Raw genomic sequence first — 15246 nt, 5'->3', positions numbered from 1 at the left:
TGTAGGCAAAACAATAACCTCAACAAATTTATTCGTTACTACATATAGACAAGTGCAAATAAATACTAAAAAATTTAGCAAAATAGAATAATTAAAGAAATTTAAAAATAAATAAATAAAAGCTTCCCCTGTGATCTAAAGAAAACAACAACCCAAAATAATTGAGGGGTACCAAATCATAAACTTTTTATATTTCAAGCAAATACCACAAAACGCTAAAAGAAATCTGGTCAGGATGCCCTCCCCATGATTTACAAATAAAGGTTCCCATAAAAACTGGTAAGGATCTCAAATTATGCATTCTTCGCTATACCAATATGCTATAATTCAGTGCCATTGATTAATGAACCAACCTGGAAACTTCAACTGAACATGATCCGGACTTGAAACAGCCTGGAAGAAGGTGAAAAGATGGGGATCACTAGTATCGTCATATCAACCAAAGATTTACAAACCGAAAATAAAACTAATAAGATTTATAGGGGAAATTTGCATAAAGAGGTCTTACCGGCACAGATCCGGAAACATTCTGATTGTCGATGTGGGTGTATCCGCTGGACATCATCTTTGCCAAATGCTTCTTCTTATCTTAGTGAATCATGCGCCCGGGAGTTTTCTTACAGAGATCTGGAAAAAATAATATTAGCGTGTAAGCACTGATTACAAATCAGAGAATATCAAACTTCGGAATGACAAGCCAAACCTTCAGCTCCCTTCTGTTACTTCAGCCTTCGTTTGATTAAAATGTCAGGATTAATATTCTCCTTCGCTAGGAATTAGCGCCTCGACGCAAAATTGGCAATTTGCATGGTTTTAGACATTTCCATTAATTTATGTGATTTCCAGGTCAAATTTTATAATTTAGTAATTTATGTTTCTTTTAAATTATTTTAAATGAAATTTAGGATAATGAGTTTGATTTAAAATTTCTGTATTTGTACCCTAATATAATATTTGAGCTGATACGCCTATATGTAAGATTTTAAAAATTGGTTCTGGTAAAAAATTATTTATGATTACTTTGATTTATTTTTCTAATTGGTATATATATATATTCTATTTTAGACTTGTTTTTTTCCTTCAATTTTTAACCTTTCTATCTCTAATAATATCCTTTAAACTTTATTGTTTCCCTTCAATATCTTTTTTTTGGTAACCTTAATATTTTGCTTGCCCTTATGGTATTCTCTATTTTTATGGTAATCTATGATTTATCTTCAATCTTAACAATTTATATATAAAGACTTGAAACTTTTAATATTATAAAGATTTTTCAAAGAAAAAAAATTAATTACAAAATTGTATATTTATTCTAACTAAAGGTTAATTATTTTTTGTCAAAATTTATTAAATTAACAGTTTTTAGTTGAATAATATCTTTAGTTTTTTTGTTACCTAACATTATGTCTACTCAAAGAAATTAGCTTTCATCTTGCAATGATATTCTTTAATATTTTCATTTTTATAGCAAAGAAAAAGTGATCCACCAGATTTATTGTTCCATCTTTAGTTTTTTCTTACTCAGCATTACGTCAAATCTAATTTCCATTTACTACCAGTCTCATTGTTGGATGATGATCACTAATTTGTTCATTTTAAAGATTGTACCTACAAAACCAATGCCACATCAATGATCTTCATAAAATGCAGAAATCAAAGAGAGTCAAAGTCATTTGAATATTGACCAGTCAACATTAATTGATTAATTGTCATTAAATTTAACAAAAATGGTACATATACATATATTCTCAAGTCTAAAAGAAACCATAATTCAGTTCCTAAAATACCAAGATGTATCGATTATGATGACCTTGTTGACAGAGACTCCAGAACCTGTCTAAGAACATAAGGGCAAGAATATTGCAAGAATGCTTTACCACCCTACCATGAAGCTATTAAGCTTCCCTAGAATCTTTCCTAACATGAAAGATACCCAGTGCGGCATCAAGGAAGACTAAACAAGCAAAACTAAGAGGAGAGTAATGGAATTGTGTACACTTTTTCTATAATATAATCAAAAATCTCCATTCACAGTTTCACAAGGCAAGTAACACAACCTTTTAAAGGCAATGCAAGATAACACATTTCAATCAATTACATAAGAAAAAGCATTTTTGACTCAATAGTTTTCTTCTCATTTGTTTATCAAGAAGCATATCACAGGATAATAAAAACTCATTCCAATATTAGAACTTCATTAGGTATTTCATTCACTCTCATAGTGACTCATAGTTCAATTCAATGTAATCATGTCACAACATACCTAAACGATGACACATTATTAGTAAGCTTTACAAGGCTAAATTTTGTGTGCATTGTTTCCAGTTATCTTATCCCAAGAAGACAACCACTGCTATGGGTGCAAATAATAGCATTTATTGATCATAACTAGGCAAATCGCACTCTTATAAATTGGACCTTTACTTTACAAGAGAACAAGTTAAATAACAATATACTTCTTCTCTTTAAATTTCATATTCTACACAAAATTTCTCACACAAGAAAATTTAATGAGTAATGAAGACACATCTCATAATCCTTAATTTGTAGGAATACGTACTTCTTCATCTCTAAAATCACAAGATGACATTTTCTTAGACACTTCTAAAATGCAACATTCATCACCCATAAAATATTACAATTTCATTCAAGAACTAAAAAGTTGTACAAGGACGTCTCTTGAATTCATATAAAAGATACTTTAGGAATAAGTCAACTCATCAAAAGTTGTCAAATGACCTAATTGAAAGAAAAATCTCCTACTCATGCACCAGTCATAAAGATCATATTCCAACCATTCATTTTCAAATCTAAGTGAGAATAATAAGACCAAATGATGAGATTTCAAAAATAATTCCACGAGTCCTGGTGTATTCATCCAAGGAATATTACACAAGGATGTTAAATTTCAAAGACAATCTCCCCCTCTTTAACATAATCATTTAGAATCTTTAGCTTTCATGTCAACAATTCTACCCACTGATATTCCTACTAAGAAGAGTTAACGCAGTATTACATAACTATTCTGACTATAGCCACTGCCATCATTTGAAACTAAATTACAATTGTATGCACAGTTGAGTTTTATTTCTATGTTACACATGACCCATAGCATTTACATTGGTGTATCTAAGCTATTGCCTTCCACACAAGGTGCTGAAATTATATTATTAACAATGACCTCTACAGATAAATGGTCATTCTGAAGATGTTTGATGCAATCCAATCTACTTGTTTCCAACTTATAAGTTGTCATTAAGTATCATGCTCTATTCGATATTATTTGGAAGTCTAACTAGTTAAGTTGAATCACTAAAAGTTGTACTCATTATATATTGTTTTTAGCAAGGAATCAAATCAGGAATGCATTTGAACCTCAAAAATTACTCCCAGGCCCATTTCCAATGTGATATATGCTAGAAGAACTGAATACCCAATCTAGGTTATAATTCCATCAATTTCTAAATTTAAGATTTACTTCCTAGGTGAACACTACTTCTATATATTGATTGAATAGAGAAATTGATTTACACTAACATATATGATAAGGGACCAATTAATTTGGCTTTGCAATGACTGGTTGAATTGTCCAATGATCTAGTTGCATAACAAAGATTGAGTAATCAAGAATGACATTTATGTATAGTGAGTTTCAAATACAATAGAACAGAGACACAGTCCCCTTCCTAATATTATGCAACATCTCATCATAGTAAACACACCAAATATAGTTTTACAAGTACTGAAATTGCACAATAAGCGAATAAGGATTGCAATGGAAAACTGAAAAATAAGAGCCTGTGTATTTGCTTTCAAATCTAAAAGACCTCCTGATGCTCTTGTTCCAATCTTTTCACTGTTCAACAACCACCAAAGCTCCCAAGGTAAGCAATATATAATCTGGCCTTTGGTTTCGTTATAGAAATGAACTATGTGGATGTAGTCAAGATGCCTTGGAAGTGTAAAATGGCTTTGCCGCACCTTGTAGTTCCATACCCTTACCTTGAAATCATCACCTCCAGAGACAAAAATTGGCTAGGATTTGTGAAAATGCACTCCTTGAACACACTCATCATGCTCATGAAAGTTGTCTATTAGAGTTCCAATCCGATAGTCCAATAACTCAATGACTCTACTATAAAGACTAGCAAGGATCCATGTCCTTTTGGGATGAAATCTTAGCCCAAGTACCCTTATTCTCTTACAATCAATGGTTGGACCCTTTACCCTATTGCCCTTGTATTCAAATTTGATCCATTTTGCATGCACTTTGGTCATTTAAAATAAACAGAGCTAAAAATGTAGTGGTCATGATATGAATTCCACTCATTCAAGGAATATAATAACATAGACCTGATAGCACAATGATGAGATGGTAACTTGATAACTGATTCAAGAAAGTTCCTAAGAGGAAGATTAGTGGTGCGCATTTTTAGATTTATAGATTAACTACATTTCAATTTAACAATTACATTCAAACACTAATGCAAATTTAATTTTATAAACAATTTTTTTTTAAAGAATAAAATCCATATGGAATTAAGTATACTATTTTATTCGGTTTGAGGGAAAACAAGTTGTGACATTCTTTTCCCATTAGGAAAATGCATTGTCCTCAATGTTATGATATAGAAATTGCATTCATATCCAAGAATTTCAAGAATTTTACAACAACAAGATCATAAATCTAACTTGTTGTATGATACCATTATTACACAACTTTTCAAACAAGTGCTAGCATAGATTGATGCAAACATAATTTATAGATATACACACACTTGAGACAAGAACGTGTAACAATTAACTTGAGATAAGAACATGTAACCGTTAATCATTTTAAGATTATTGTCTACATTGGTGTGTGAGTTCCATTATCATCCTTTAGTTTTACAAGGTTAGAATTACCTCCCTCTGATAATGTTCCCCCTTTCTAATAATGTGTTCTTCCCTCTGTTTCATTTCAAGAACAACACCAAATGTCAGTCCATCATATATCATAAATCAAATCAATTTTCCAATGAAATATATAATCAAATACTTTCTTATCTAAATGATTCTCAAAATCAAGTAACATATTACCTTTAAACCACATGATATCACACACATACTTGTGCTTACTCATCATACCTTGGCATCACATGGATTTTAGCCTGCTAGTAGGTACTTCATATCCACATCTTGCCATACTTATACACTTACACTTATAATACTTTTAGCTCATTTCTAGTGTCAATAGCTCAAAAAGTTAATTATTCTATATAAATATCAATAGTCAATGGTTTCCTTTAAATTCATTGTTAATCACACCTTGATTATGAGTAACAAAAATAATCAACCATACTTACCATCTAACACTTGTGGTCCTCACTAAGTGAGTAAGTGTCCACATTAATAGGTCAATATATACAAAACATATTTCATCATCATTTGATTCATCATGAAATTTAATGACATATGCACATAATATCATCAATATACTCATTAACATTTAATCCTCATTGTGGATCTAAATGCTTGCAAAAGTTAGAATTTTACATCAAAATGCATCATTCAATTCAAAATTACTAGCATATATTTAACCAATATAATAAGAAGATCAATGATAGAAAGCCACGCAATCAAATGTGTCAAGCAACATTGACCCAAAGTTCTACATCAATAGATAATCAAACCAATTCCCAAACACACATGTTGACCAAAGGGTCTAAGTGGAGTGCATAATAGCTAAGTCTATGTCAAACAACATATCAACTAGGAGTCCAAATGGACAACTCAAGATGACCAAATCGTTGATTGTCATTCATTGACCAAAGTGACTAAATAAAATGAGTCAACAATTTTCTATAAAGTAGAAGTCACATGAGGATCCTCACATATTCATAAAACCAATGCAAAATATTTTCAAAAATAGATAAAAGCGGGATCTATACATACCCTTTTATATTCTCATACGAAAATTGCATTTCCATACAGTTGCCACATAGGCCAAAAATTTTAATTAGGTCAGTCAAAAGTCGACTACACATAGTTGTATCAACAAGCAAATAAAATATCTTCCAATTAATTATGCAACTTCATTCTAGTTTCCAAGTTACTTGTCAAGATGATAGGTACGATAATAATTACATTTCATAAGCCAATTATTGACTAATTTGTCGAACACAACATATCATCACATGAATAAACTAGAGAAGTTGACCTACATGTCAAACTTTATTTCATTGTATGTAAGAATTGTGTCCCCTACTAAACAATTGCCACATCGTCAATTGGAAGAAATGGGGAAATAATAAAAAAAAACCCTAGTTTGAATAGTCAACAACTATTTTGTTAACCATAATCAAGGATTAACAAATAATTATCCATTTAAGAATGTAACACATGGCATTATCCAAGGATGCCAACCTACAGGTCATCCATCCATCAAAATGCATGATTTAATAAATACATCAAGTATAATCTAAAGTATCATACCTCTATGAGCATCATAGAAAATGTTGACCTACACGTCGAACATGGAATAATAAGCACATCATACAAGTGCAATACCATCTACCATATGATCTGCACCATTAAGTAAATCATCTAGGTATGCTCACCAATCACCTGCAAGGATTAGTAAACCCATTTTTTTATCATTTTGGTGACTTGGGCCCTCAAGCCCATCTTGCCACCACAATGTGCTTAACCAACATATAAGCACAAGTTGTGATGTGTGGCCTTCACACCATTCAATCATCACATAAAATATGGTTGAGGTGCTTTCCTTCCCAACCATGAAGCCTTACACTTCCTTGGGATTCTACCTAACACATAGAATACCCAACCCTGCAATGCTCAAATAAAACAAAATGCACTTCCTTGGGATCCTACCTAATACATAGAATTCCCAACTTGGTAATACCCAATAATGCCAAAAGAAGGAGGTATCTAGTGTAGCCATAAAACATACTACTTCTCACATATGTCCAAGTAGCCCTGATCATGGATGTGGCTAAGAGATGAAACATGGGCAAGCATATCGAATAACCATATACACATAGCTTTGGCCAAAGCATTTTTTTAGTACCAGTGTTACACTCGCAAGTAGATTGAAAAAGGAAAGCATCACTTCTACCCCTCCCTTTCTGTCCACTTTTAGCACCCACACCGGAAGGTAAGCTTTCCAAAATAATTTTAAAATAATAATAATAATGCAAAAGGAAGAATAGTATGTTCTTCACAATCTACTCCCTTAAACATCATATCATTGTTCCACACTAAACATGACCAATGACATCACTTTCAAATCATAGGACCAACATCATAAAATAGATACACACACTAGCCATCTCAAGTCAAAGAAATCTTGAAATAAAGATTCACAACTCTCAAATCAAAGTCCAAAACCAATTAAAATAAAGTTGAAAAATATTCACAATAGATAGGTGCCCAAGAAAATAGGTGCCTAGGAGGTTACAAGAGCATACAAATTTCAAGCTAGTCCTTCATCGCATCAAAGTTCATGAAACTGAACATAATCAATGAAAACTAATTCACATAAGGCACAATGACTCTTACTAATCACCAAGAGGGAGTAGATGTTTAATGACACCTTGTGTCCAATGACTGCTAAGAACATAACCAAACTTCACATGTAATTTATCTTGATAATCACGCATTTCTAAATGCATAATGGAACATGCAATACTTTTACAAACAAAATCCATGTTCTTCCTACATATCATAGTAGGTTATTCCAAGAATCACCTAAATCTAGCATCAAAATTCTCACACCACATATGTGTCACATGTCATTTGCAAAATATAACGAATATTTTTATTGCTATCACAAGCCATGTTTTGAATTTGTTGGTACTCTTAAACTAGTGCAAAATTCAACCATCATTTAAACATTTCAATAGATAATAGAAATTCACATCCTTCTTGCATCACACATGCAAGAATAAGTGCTTCAAGTATAATTCAACAATTTCCATATTATACATTCACATAAGTTTTACTCCAAATATAATCATAACTATTTGAAGTACGCAGGTTACCAATCATTCTAAAAAATTTCCATTGTGACAATCTTTAAAAGAATGCAATGTCAACTCAAAATCATGACACACATAGGAGTATCATATCCTTCCTTGTCGTACATAATCATAACTAGGAGGCACAACATGCAACCCATGTCATCAACTCATGCAAAATAAATTAAGCTAGTTGACTTACAGTTGTGTGTCTAGCATAGTGAACTCAAGGCCCCAGTGTCGAACCAAGAGCTCTAATACCATAAGTAAAGACTACCCCTACAAAACCAATGTCACATCAACAATATCCATAAAATGTGAAAATCAAAGAGAGTCAAAGACATTTGAATATTGACCAGTCAACGTTAATTGATTAATTATCATTAAAAAAAATTAAAATGATACATATACATATATGCTCAAGTCTAAAGAAACCATAATCCAGTTACCAAAAATACCAAGATGTATCGATTATGTCGATCTTGTTGACAAAGGTTCCACCTATCTAAGAATAGAAGGGAAAGAATATTGTACGAGTGCTTTACCACCCTACCACGAAGCCATTAAGCTTCCTCTAAATCTTTCCTAACATGAAAGATACCTAGCCTGACATTGAGGAAGACCAAACAAGAGAAACTAAGTGGAGATTAATGGAACTGTGTACACATTTTCTATAATATAATAAAAAATGTCATTCACAGTTTAGAAAGGCAAGTAAAACAACCTTTTAAAGGCAATGCAAGATAACACATTTCAATCAATTACATAAGAAAAACATTTTTGACTCAATAGTTTTCTTCTCATATGTCTATCAAGAAGCATATCACAGGATAATAAAAGCTCATTCCAATATCATTACTTCATCAGGTATTTCATTCACTCTCATAGTGACTCATAATTTAGTTCAATGTAATCATGTCACAATAGACCTAAGTGATGACCACACTATTAGTAATATTCACAAGGCTAACTTTTGTGTGTATTATTTCCAGTTATCTTATCCCAAGAAGACAAACACTGCTATGGGTGCAAACAATAACATTTATTGATCAGAACTATGCAAATCACACTCTTATAAATTGGACCTTTACTTTACAAGAGAGCAAGTTAAACAACAATATACTTCTTCTCTTTAAATTCCATATTCTATACAAAATTTCTCGCACACTAAGATTTAATGAGTAATGAAGACACGTCTCATAATCTTTAATTTGCAAGAATACGTACTTCTTCATCTCTAAAATCACAAGATGACATTTTTCTAGACACTTCTAAAATGCAACATTCATCACCCACAGAATATAACAATTTCATTTAAGAACTAAAAAGTTGTAGGAGGACTTCTCCTAAATTCATATAAAAGATACTTTATGAATAAGTCAACTCATTGAAAGTAGTCAAATGAACTAATTGAAAGAAAAATCTCCTACTCATGCACCAATCATGAAGATCGTATTCCAACCATTCATTTTCAACCTAAGTGAGAATAATAACAAATGATGAGATTTCAAAAATATTTCCACCAATCCTAGTGTATTCATCCAGGGAATATCACATAGGGATGTTAAATTTCAAAGACACCACCACCCCCCCCCCCGCCCTCCTCCTTTAACATAATCATTTAACATCTTTAGCTTTCATGTAGACAATTCCAACCACTAATATTCCTATTAAGAAGAGTTAACACACTGTTGCATAACTATATTGATTATAGCCACCAGTGTCATTTGAAATTGAATTGCAATTTTATGCACAGTTGGGTTTTATTTCTATGTTACACATGACCCATAGCATTTACATTGGTGTATCTAAGCTATTGCCTTCTAGACAAGGTGTTAAAATTATATTATTAACAATGACCTCTACAGATAAATGGTCATTCTAAAGATGTTTGATGCAATCCAATCTACTTGTTTCCAACCTACAAGTTGTCATTAAGTATGATGCTATATTTTGATATTATTTGAAAGTCTAACTAGTTAAGTTGAATCACTAAAAGATATACTCAATATATATATTATTTTTGACAATGGAATCAAATCAAGAACGCACTTGAACCTTAAAAACTACTATTGGGCCAATTTCCAATGCAATATATGCTAGAAGAACTTAATACCCATTCTAGGTTCTCATTCCATCAATTTTTGGATTTAAGATTTACTTCCTAAGTGGACACTACTTCTATATATTGATTGAATAGAGAAATCAGTTTACACTGACATCTATGATAAGGGACCAATTAATTTGCTTTTAGTGACTGGCTAAATTGTCCAATGATCTACTTGCATAACAAGGATTGAGGAATCAAGAATGACATTTGTGTATAGTAAGCTTCAAATATAATAGAATAGAGACACACTCCCCTGCCCAATATTAGGTAACATCTCATCATAGTAAACACACCAAATACAGTTTTACAAGTAATGAAATTGCACAATAAGTGAATAAGGATTGCAATGGCAAACTCTAAAATAGGAACCTGTGTATTTGCTTTCAAATCTAAAAGACCTCCTGATGCTCTTCTTCCAATCTTTTCACTATTCAGTCGCTACCAAATCTCCCAAGGTAAGCCATATATAATCTAGCCTTTTCTTTCATTATGAAAATGAATAGTGTGCATGTAGTCAATATGCCTTGCGAGTGTAAAAAGACTTTATGCACCTTGTATTTCAACACCCTTACTTTGAAATCATCACTTCCAAACACAAATATTGGCTAGAATTTATGAAAATGCACTCCTCGAACACACCCATCATGCTCATGAAAGTTGTCTATCAGAGTTCCAATCCCATAGTCCATTAACTCAATCACTCCACTATAAAGACTGGCAAGGATCCATGTCCTTTTGGGATGAAAGCTTAGCCCAAGTACCTCATTGCTCTTGTTATCAATGGTTGGACCCTTTACCCTATTGCCCTTGGATTCAAATTTGATCTATTTTGCATGCACGTTGGTTGTTTCAAATAAAAAAATTAGAATAATGTAATAGTCATGATATGAAATCCATTTATCCGAGGAATGTAATATTGTAGACCTAATAGCATAGTGATGAGATGGTAACTTGATAACTGATTCAAGAAAGTTGCCGAGAGGAAGATTAGTGGTGCACATTTTAAGGTTTGTAATTAACTAGCATTTATTGATTAGAACTATGCAAATCACACTATGATAAATTGGACCTTTACTTTACAAGAGAACAAGTTAAACAACAATATACTTCTTCTCTTTAAATTCCATATTCTACATACAATTTCTCACACAAGAAAATTTAATGAGTAATAAAGACACATCTCATATTCCTTAATTTTTAGGAATATGTTTTTCTTCATCTCTAAAATCACAAGATGACATTTTTTGAGACACTTCTAAAATGCAACATTCATCACCCATAGAATATAACAATTTCATTTTAAGAACTAAAAAGTTTTACATGGACGTCTCTTAAATGCATAGAAAAGATACTTTAGGAATAAGTCAACTCATTGAAAGTTGTCAAATGAACTAATTGAAAGAAAAATATCCCACTCATGCACCAGTCATAAAGACCATATTCCAACCATTCATTTTGAAGCTAAGTGAGAATAATAACACCAAATAATGAGACTTCAAAAATAATTCAATGAGTCATGGTGTAATCATCTAGGGAATATCACACAAGGATGTTAAATTCCAAAGACATTGTCCCTCTCTTTAACATAATCATTTAGAATCATTAGCTTATATGTAAACAATTCAAGACACTAATATTCCAGCTAAGAAGAGTTAATGCACTATTGGATAACTATTCTGATTATAGCCACCACCACCATTTGAAACTAAATTACAATTTTATGCACAATTGAGTTTGATTTCTATGTTACACATGACCCATAGCATTTACATTGTTGTATCTAAGTTATGCCTCCCAGACAAGGTGCTGAAATTATATTATTAACAATGACCTCTACAGAAAAATGGTCATTCTAAAGATGTTTAATGCAATCCAATCTACTTTTTTCCAACTTACAAGTTGTCATTAAGTATGGTGCTCTATTCGATATTATTTGGAAGTTTAACTAGCTAAGTTGAATCTCTAAAAGGTGTAATCAGTATATGTTGTTGTTGACAATGGAATCAAATCATGAATGTATTCAAACCTTAAAAATTACTACTAGGCCCATTTTTAATGCAGTATATGCTAGAAGAATTGAATACCCAATCTAGGTTCTCATTCCATTAGATTTAGAATTTAAAATTTACTTCCTAAGTGGACACTAATTCTATATATTGATTGAAAAGAGAAATAATTTTACACTGTCATCTATGATAAGGAACCTATTAATTTGGCTTTGCAATGATTGGCTGAATTATCCAATGATCTAGTTGCATAACAAAGATTGAGGAATCAAGAATGACGTTTACGTATAGTAAGTTTCAAATACAATAGAACAAAGACACAGTCCCCTTCCCAATATTATGCAACATCTCATCATAGTAAACACATCGAATAGAGTTTTACAAGTATTGAAACTGCACAATAAGTGAATAAGGATTTCAATGGAAAATTGAAAAATAGGAACTTGTGTATTTTATGTCAAATCTAAAAGACCTCCTGATACTCTTGTTCCAATATTTTCATTGTTCAACTACCACCAAAGCTCCCAAGGTAAGCCATATATAATTTGGCCTTTGGTTTTATTATCGAAATGAACTGTGTGAATGTAATTAAGATACCCTGTGAGTGTAAAAAGGCTTTGCCACACCTTTTAGTTCCATACCCTTACCTTGAAATCATCACCTCCAGGCACAAATATTGGCTACAATTTGTAAAAATGCACTCATCGAACATGCCCATCATGCTCATTAAAGTTGTCTATCAAAGTTCTAATCCAATAATCCCATAACTCAATGACTCTATTGTAAAGATTGGCAAGGATCCATGTCCCTTTGGGATGAAATCTTAGCCCAAGTACCCTATTGCTCTTGTGATCAATGGTTGGACCCTTTATCCTATTACCCTTGGATTCAAATTTGATCCATTTTGCATGTATGTCAGTCATTTCATATAGCAGAATAATGCAGCAGTTATTATATGAATTCCATTTATTTGAGGAATGTAATAACGCAAACTTGATAGCACAATAATGAGATTGTAACTTGATAATTGATTCAAGAAAGTTCCCAAGAGGAAGATTAGTGGTCTGTATTTTTAGGTTTGTAATTAGCTGCATTTCTTTTGATAATTACATTCAAACACTAATGCCAATTTAATTTTATAAATGACAATTTATTTTTTAAGAATAAAATCCATGTGGAATTAAGTTCACCATTTTATTTGGTTTGAGAGAAAACAGGTTGTGACATTTGTAGAAGCCAATTTATTGGAAATTACTTTTAATTTCACTATGGCACTAACAATTACTAACAAAATACAAGATCTCACATTTGGTTTGTCTATGCTCATTATCCAACTGACAATGAGATGTTTTCTTTTGATGCATTACCTGATCAAAAGATTTCACTCGGGGAAGAAGAAATGTTTTTTCAATTATACATTAATATAAATTATTTAAAGAATTTTAAAATATTCAAGGCAATTTGAATCCATAAGCATAGTTTTATTTTGTAAAGTTGCTAACTATTTTGTAATTTAATTAGACCCTTTTCTTTTTCTTTCAGTTAATTTTTAGGAAGGTGTCAAGCTGGTTCATTTATCTTGTGTAGTTTTTCTTTGTCAAGATCTTTGAAAATACTGCATAGCCACGATTCTTGAAGGTTTGTTCTTGAGAGATAGTTGAAGATAGTTACACTTGTAGCCTCATCTATTCTAAAATAAAAAATAATAATAATGTTCAACATAATGTGAAATGGTATTAGGATGTGTTGAGTTGTCATTTTGCATGATGCTTAATGACAGGAATCCTTTTGAACTCCTCTCTTGAAAAGCTTATCTGAGATCAACTCCAAGGTTCTGGTCAATCTTGTGACCTACTAGAATCCACTCAGTAGAAGATAAATGTGAGGGTTCATGAGGAGGCCTTTGTTGGTTTGAACAAATTTTGGATAAGATGATCAATCTGCTTGTTTTTTTCAAAATTAACCACAAAAAGAGATATATTTTTGGTATTTTTATGTTTATAAATGAATTCAATCTAACAATGCAACTATATGAATTCCTAATTTAACTAAGGGTTAGCAGCAAATAACAAAGATAAGGTAATGAGAGATAAAAGTAAATAGCATAAAAGGGAAATCCTAATGAACATAAACCACAGTAACAACACATCTGCGAGTTAAATCGTTGAAAAGATTGGGTAGGAAACCAATGAAAGTAGAAGCAACACTTCCTCAAATCCACGGATTCAATTTTCGATGGAAACTTAGTAAAACTAAAGTTTTGGAATGAACAACTGAGAAATTATCTGAAAAGAGAAAAGGAGTTTGTTGATAGTTTCAACAAACCTAGTAAAGTCATCAAGTACTTTGAACAATTGATTAGATCCCCTAGATCCAACAGTGACACTTCTGGATTGGCTTACACTAGTACTGAAGAAGGAGAATCATCCAAAAGTGGTTTAGAAAGAAGTAAAAAAGGTAAGAACTCCAATCCTACTTGTCATAAGTGTGGTAAGATAGGCCATACTACTAATGTTTATAGGAGCAAGACTGTAAATCATAATCCTAAGCAGAAGTTCATGGATCATTTCCACAAATGCAACAAACAAGGACATCAAGAACATGAATGCAGAACCAAGACCATAAGCACACAAAGATTTGAAGGATACTACTATAACTATCAAAAGTATGGACATAGAGAATATGAGTGCAGATCCAAACCTAAATGGTCATCAAACAAGCATACAAAGGTAAAGCATAATGACAACTTTTATAATTTAGAAGTGACTATAGTAGATGGTTGAGTCAAACCACATGTTTTAGCTATTTAAAGACTGGTCACATAAGCAGGAATTGTCCAACAAAGTCAAAGGAATTGAGAAATGAGTTCAAAAAAGGCAAAGTAAAGGAAAATGTTGAGAATGTCAGAGATAGATGAACAAGACATATAAGAGAAAGGGAGATTGCAGCACATCAAGTGTAGATGGGATCACTTCACCCAATGGGTCAGGTGAACACACCTCCTCCAATTAAGCAATCAAGAAGTATGTGGGACTAATATCTAAAAGATATACTATACATCAATTCCAAGGATTTAGTTCTAAAAATATTACATATGCATGAAGAAAGATGC

At 32.0% G+C, this 15246-nt stretch overlaps 1 protein-coding gene across 2 annotated transcripts in view; it reads right to left on the bottom strand.

Annotated features, from left to right (window-relative positions):
• LOC149571200 (uncharacterized) overlaps nt 1-843 on the bottom strand; it is a 30778-nt gene extending 29935 nt beyond the window's left edge. The window contains exons 1-3 of one of the 2 annotated variants that reach the window (XM_089812776.1): nt 704-843; nt 509-627; nt 354-393 (exon numbers count right to left, since the gene is read on the bottom strand). In XM_089812776.1, coding sequence (XP_089668902.1) covers nt 354-393; nt 509-565 — 97 coding nt within the window. In that variant the 5' untranslated portion in view covers nt 566-627; nt 704-843. The other variant, XM_089812777.1, reaches the window with a different exon arrangement.
• Nucleotides 844-15246: the final 14403 nt, after the last annotated feature.

Source organism: Cupressus sempervirens, chromosome 2 (genome assembly GCF_028749045.1).
Source record: "Cupressus sempervirens isolate cs-2001-9-10 chromosome 2, ASM2874904v1, whole genome shotgun sequence".
NCBI lineage: Eukaryota > Viridiplantae > Streptophyta > Pinopsida > Cupressales > Cupressaceae > Cupressus > Cupressus sempervirens.
The sequence above is the reverse complement of the archived record's forward strand: the minus strand, read 5'-3'. Positions and strand labels throughout refer to the sequence as shown.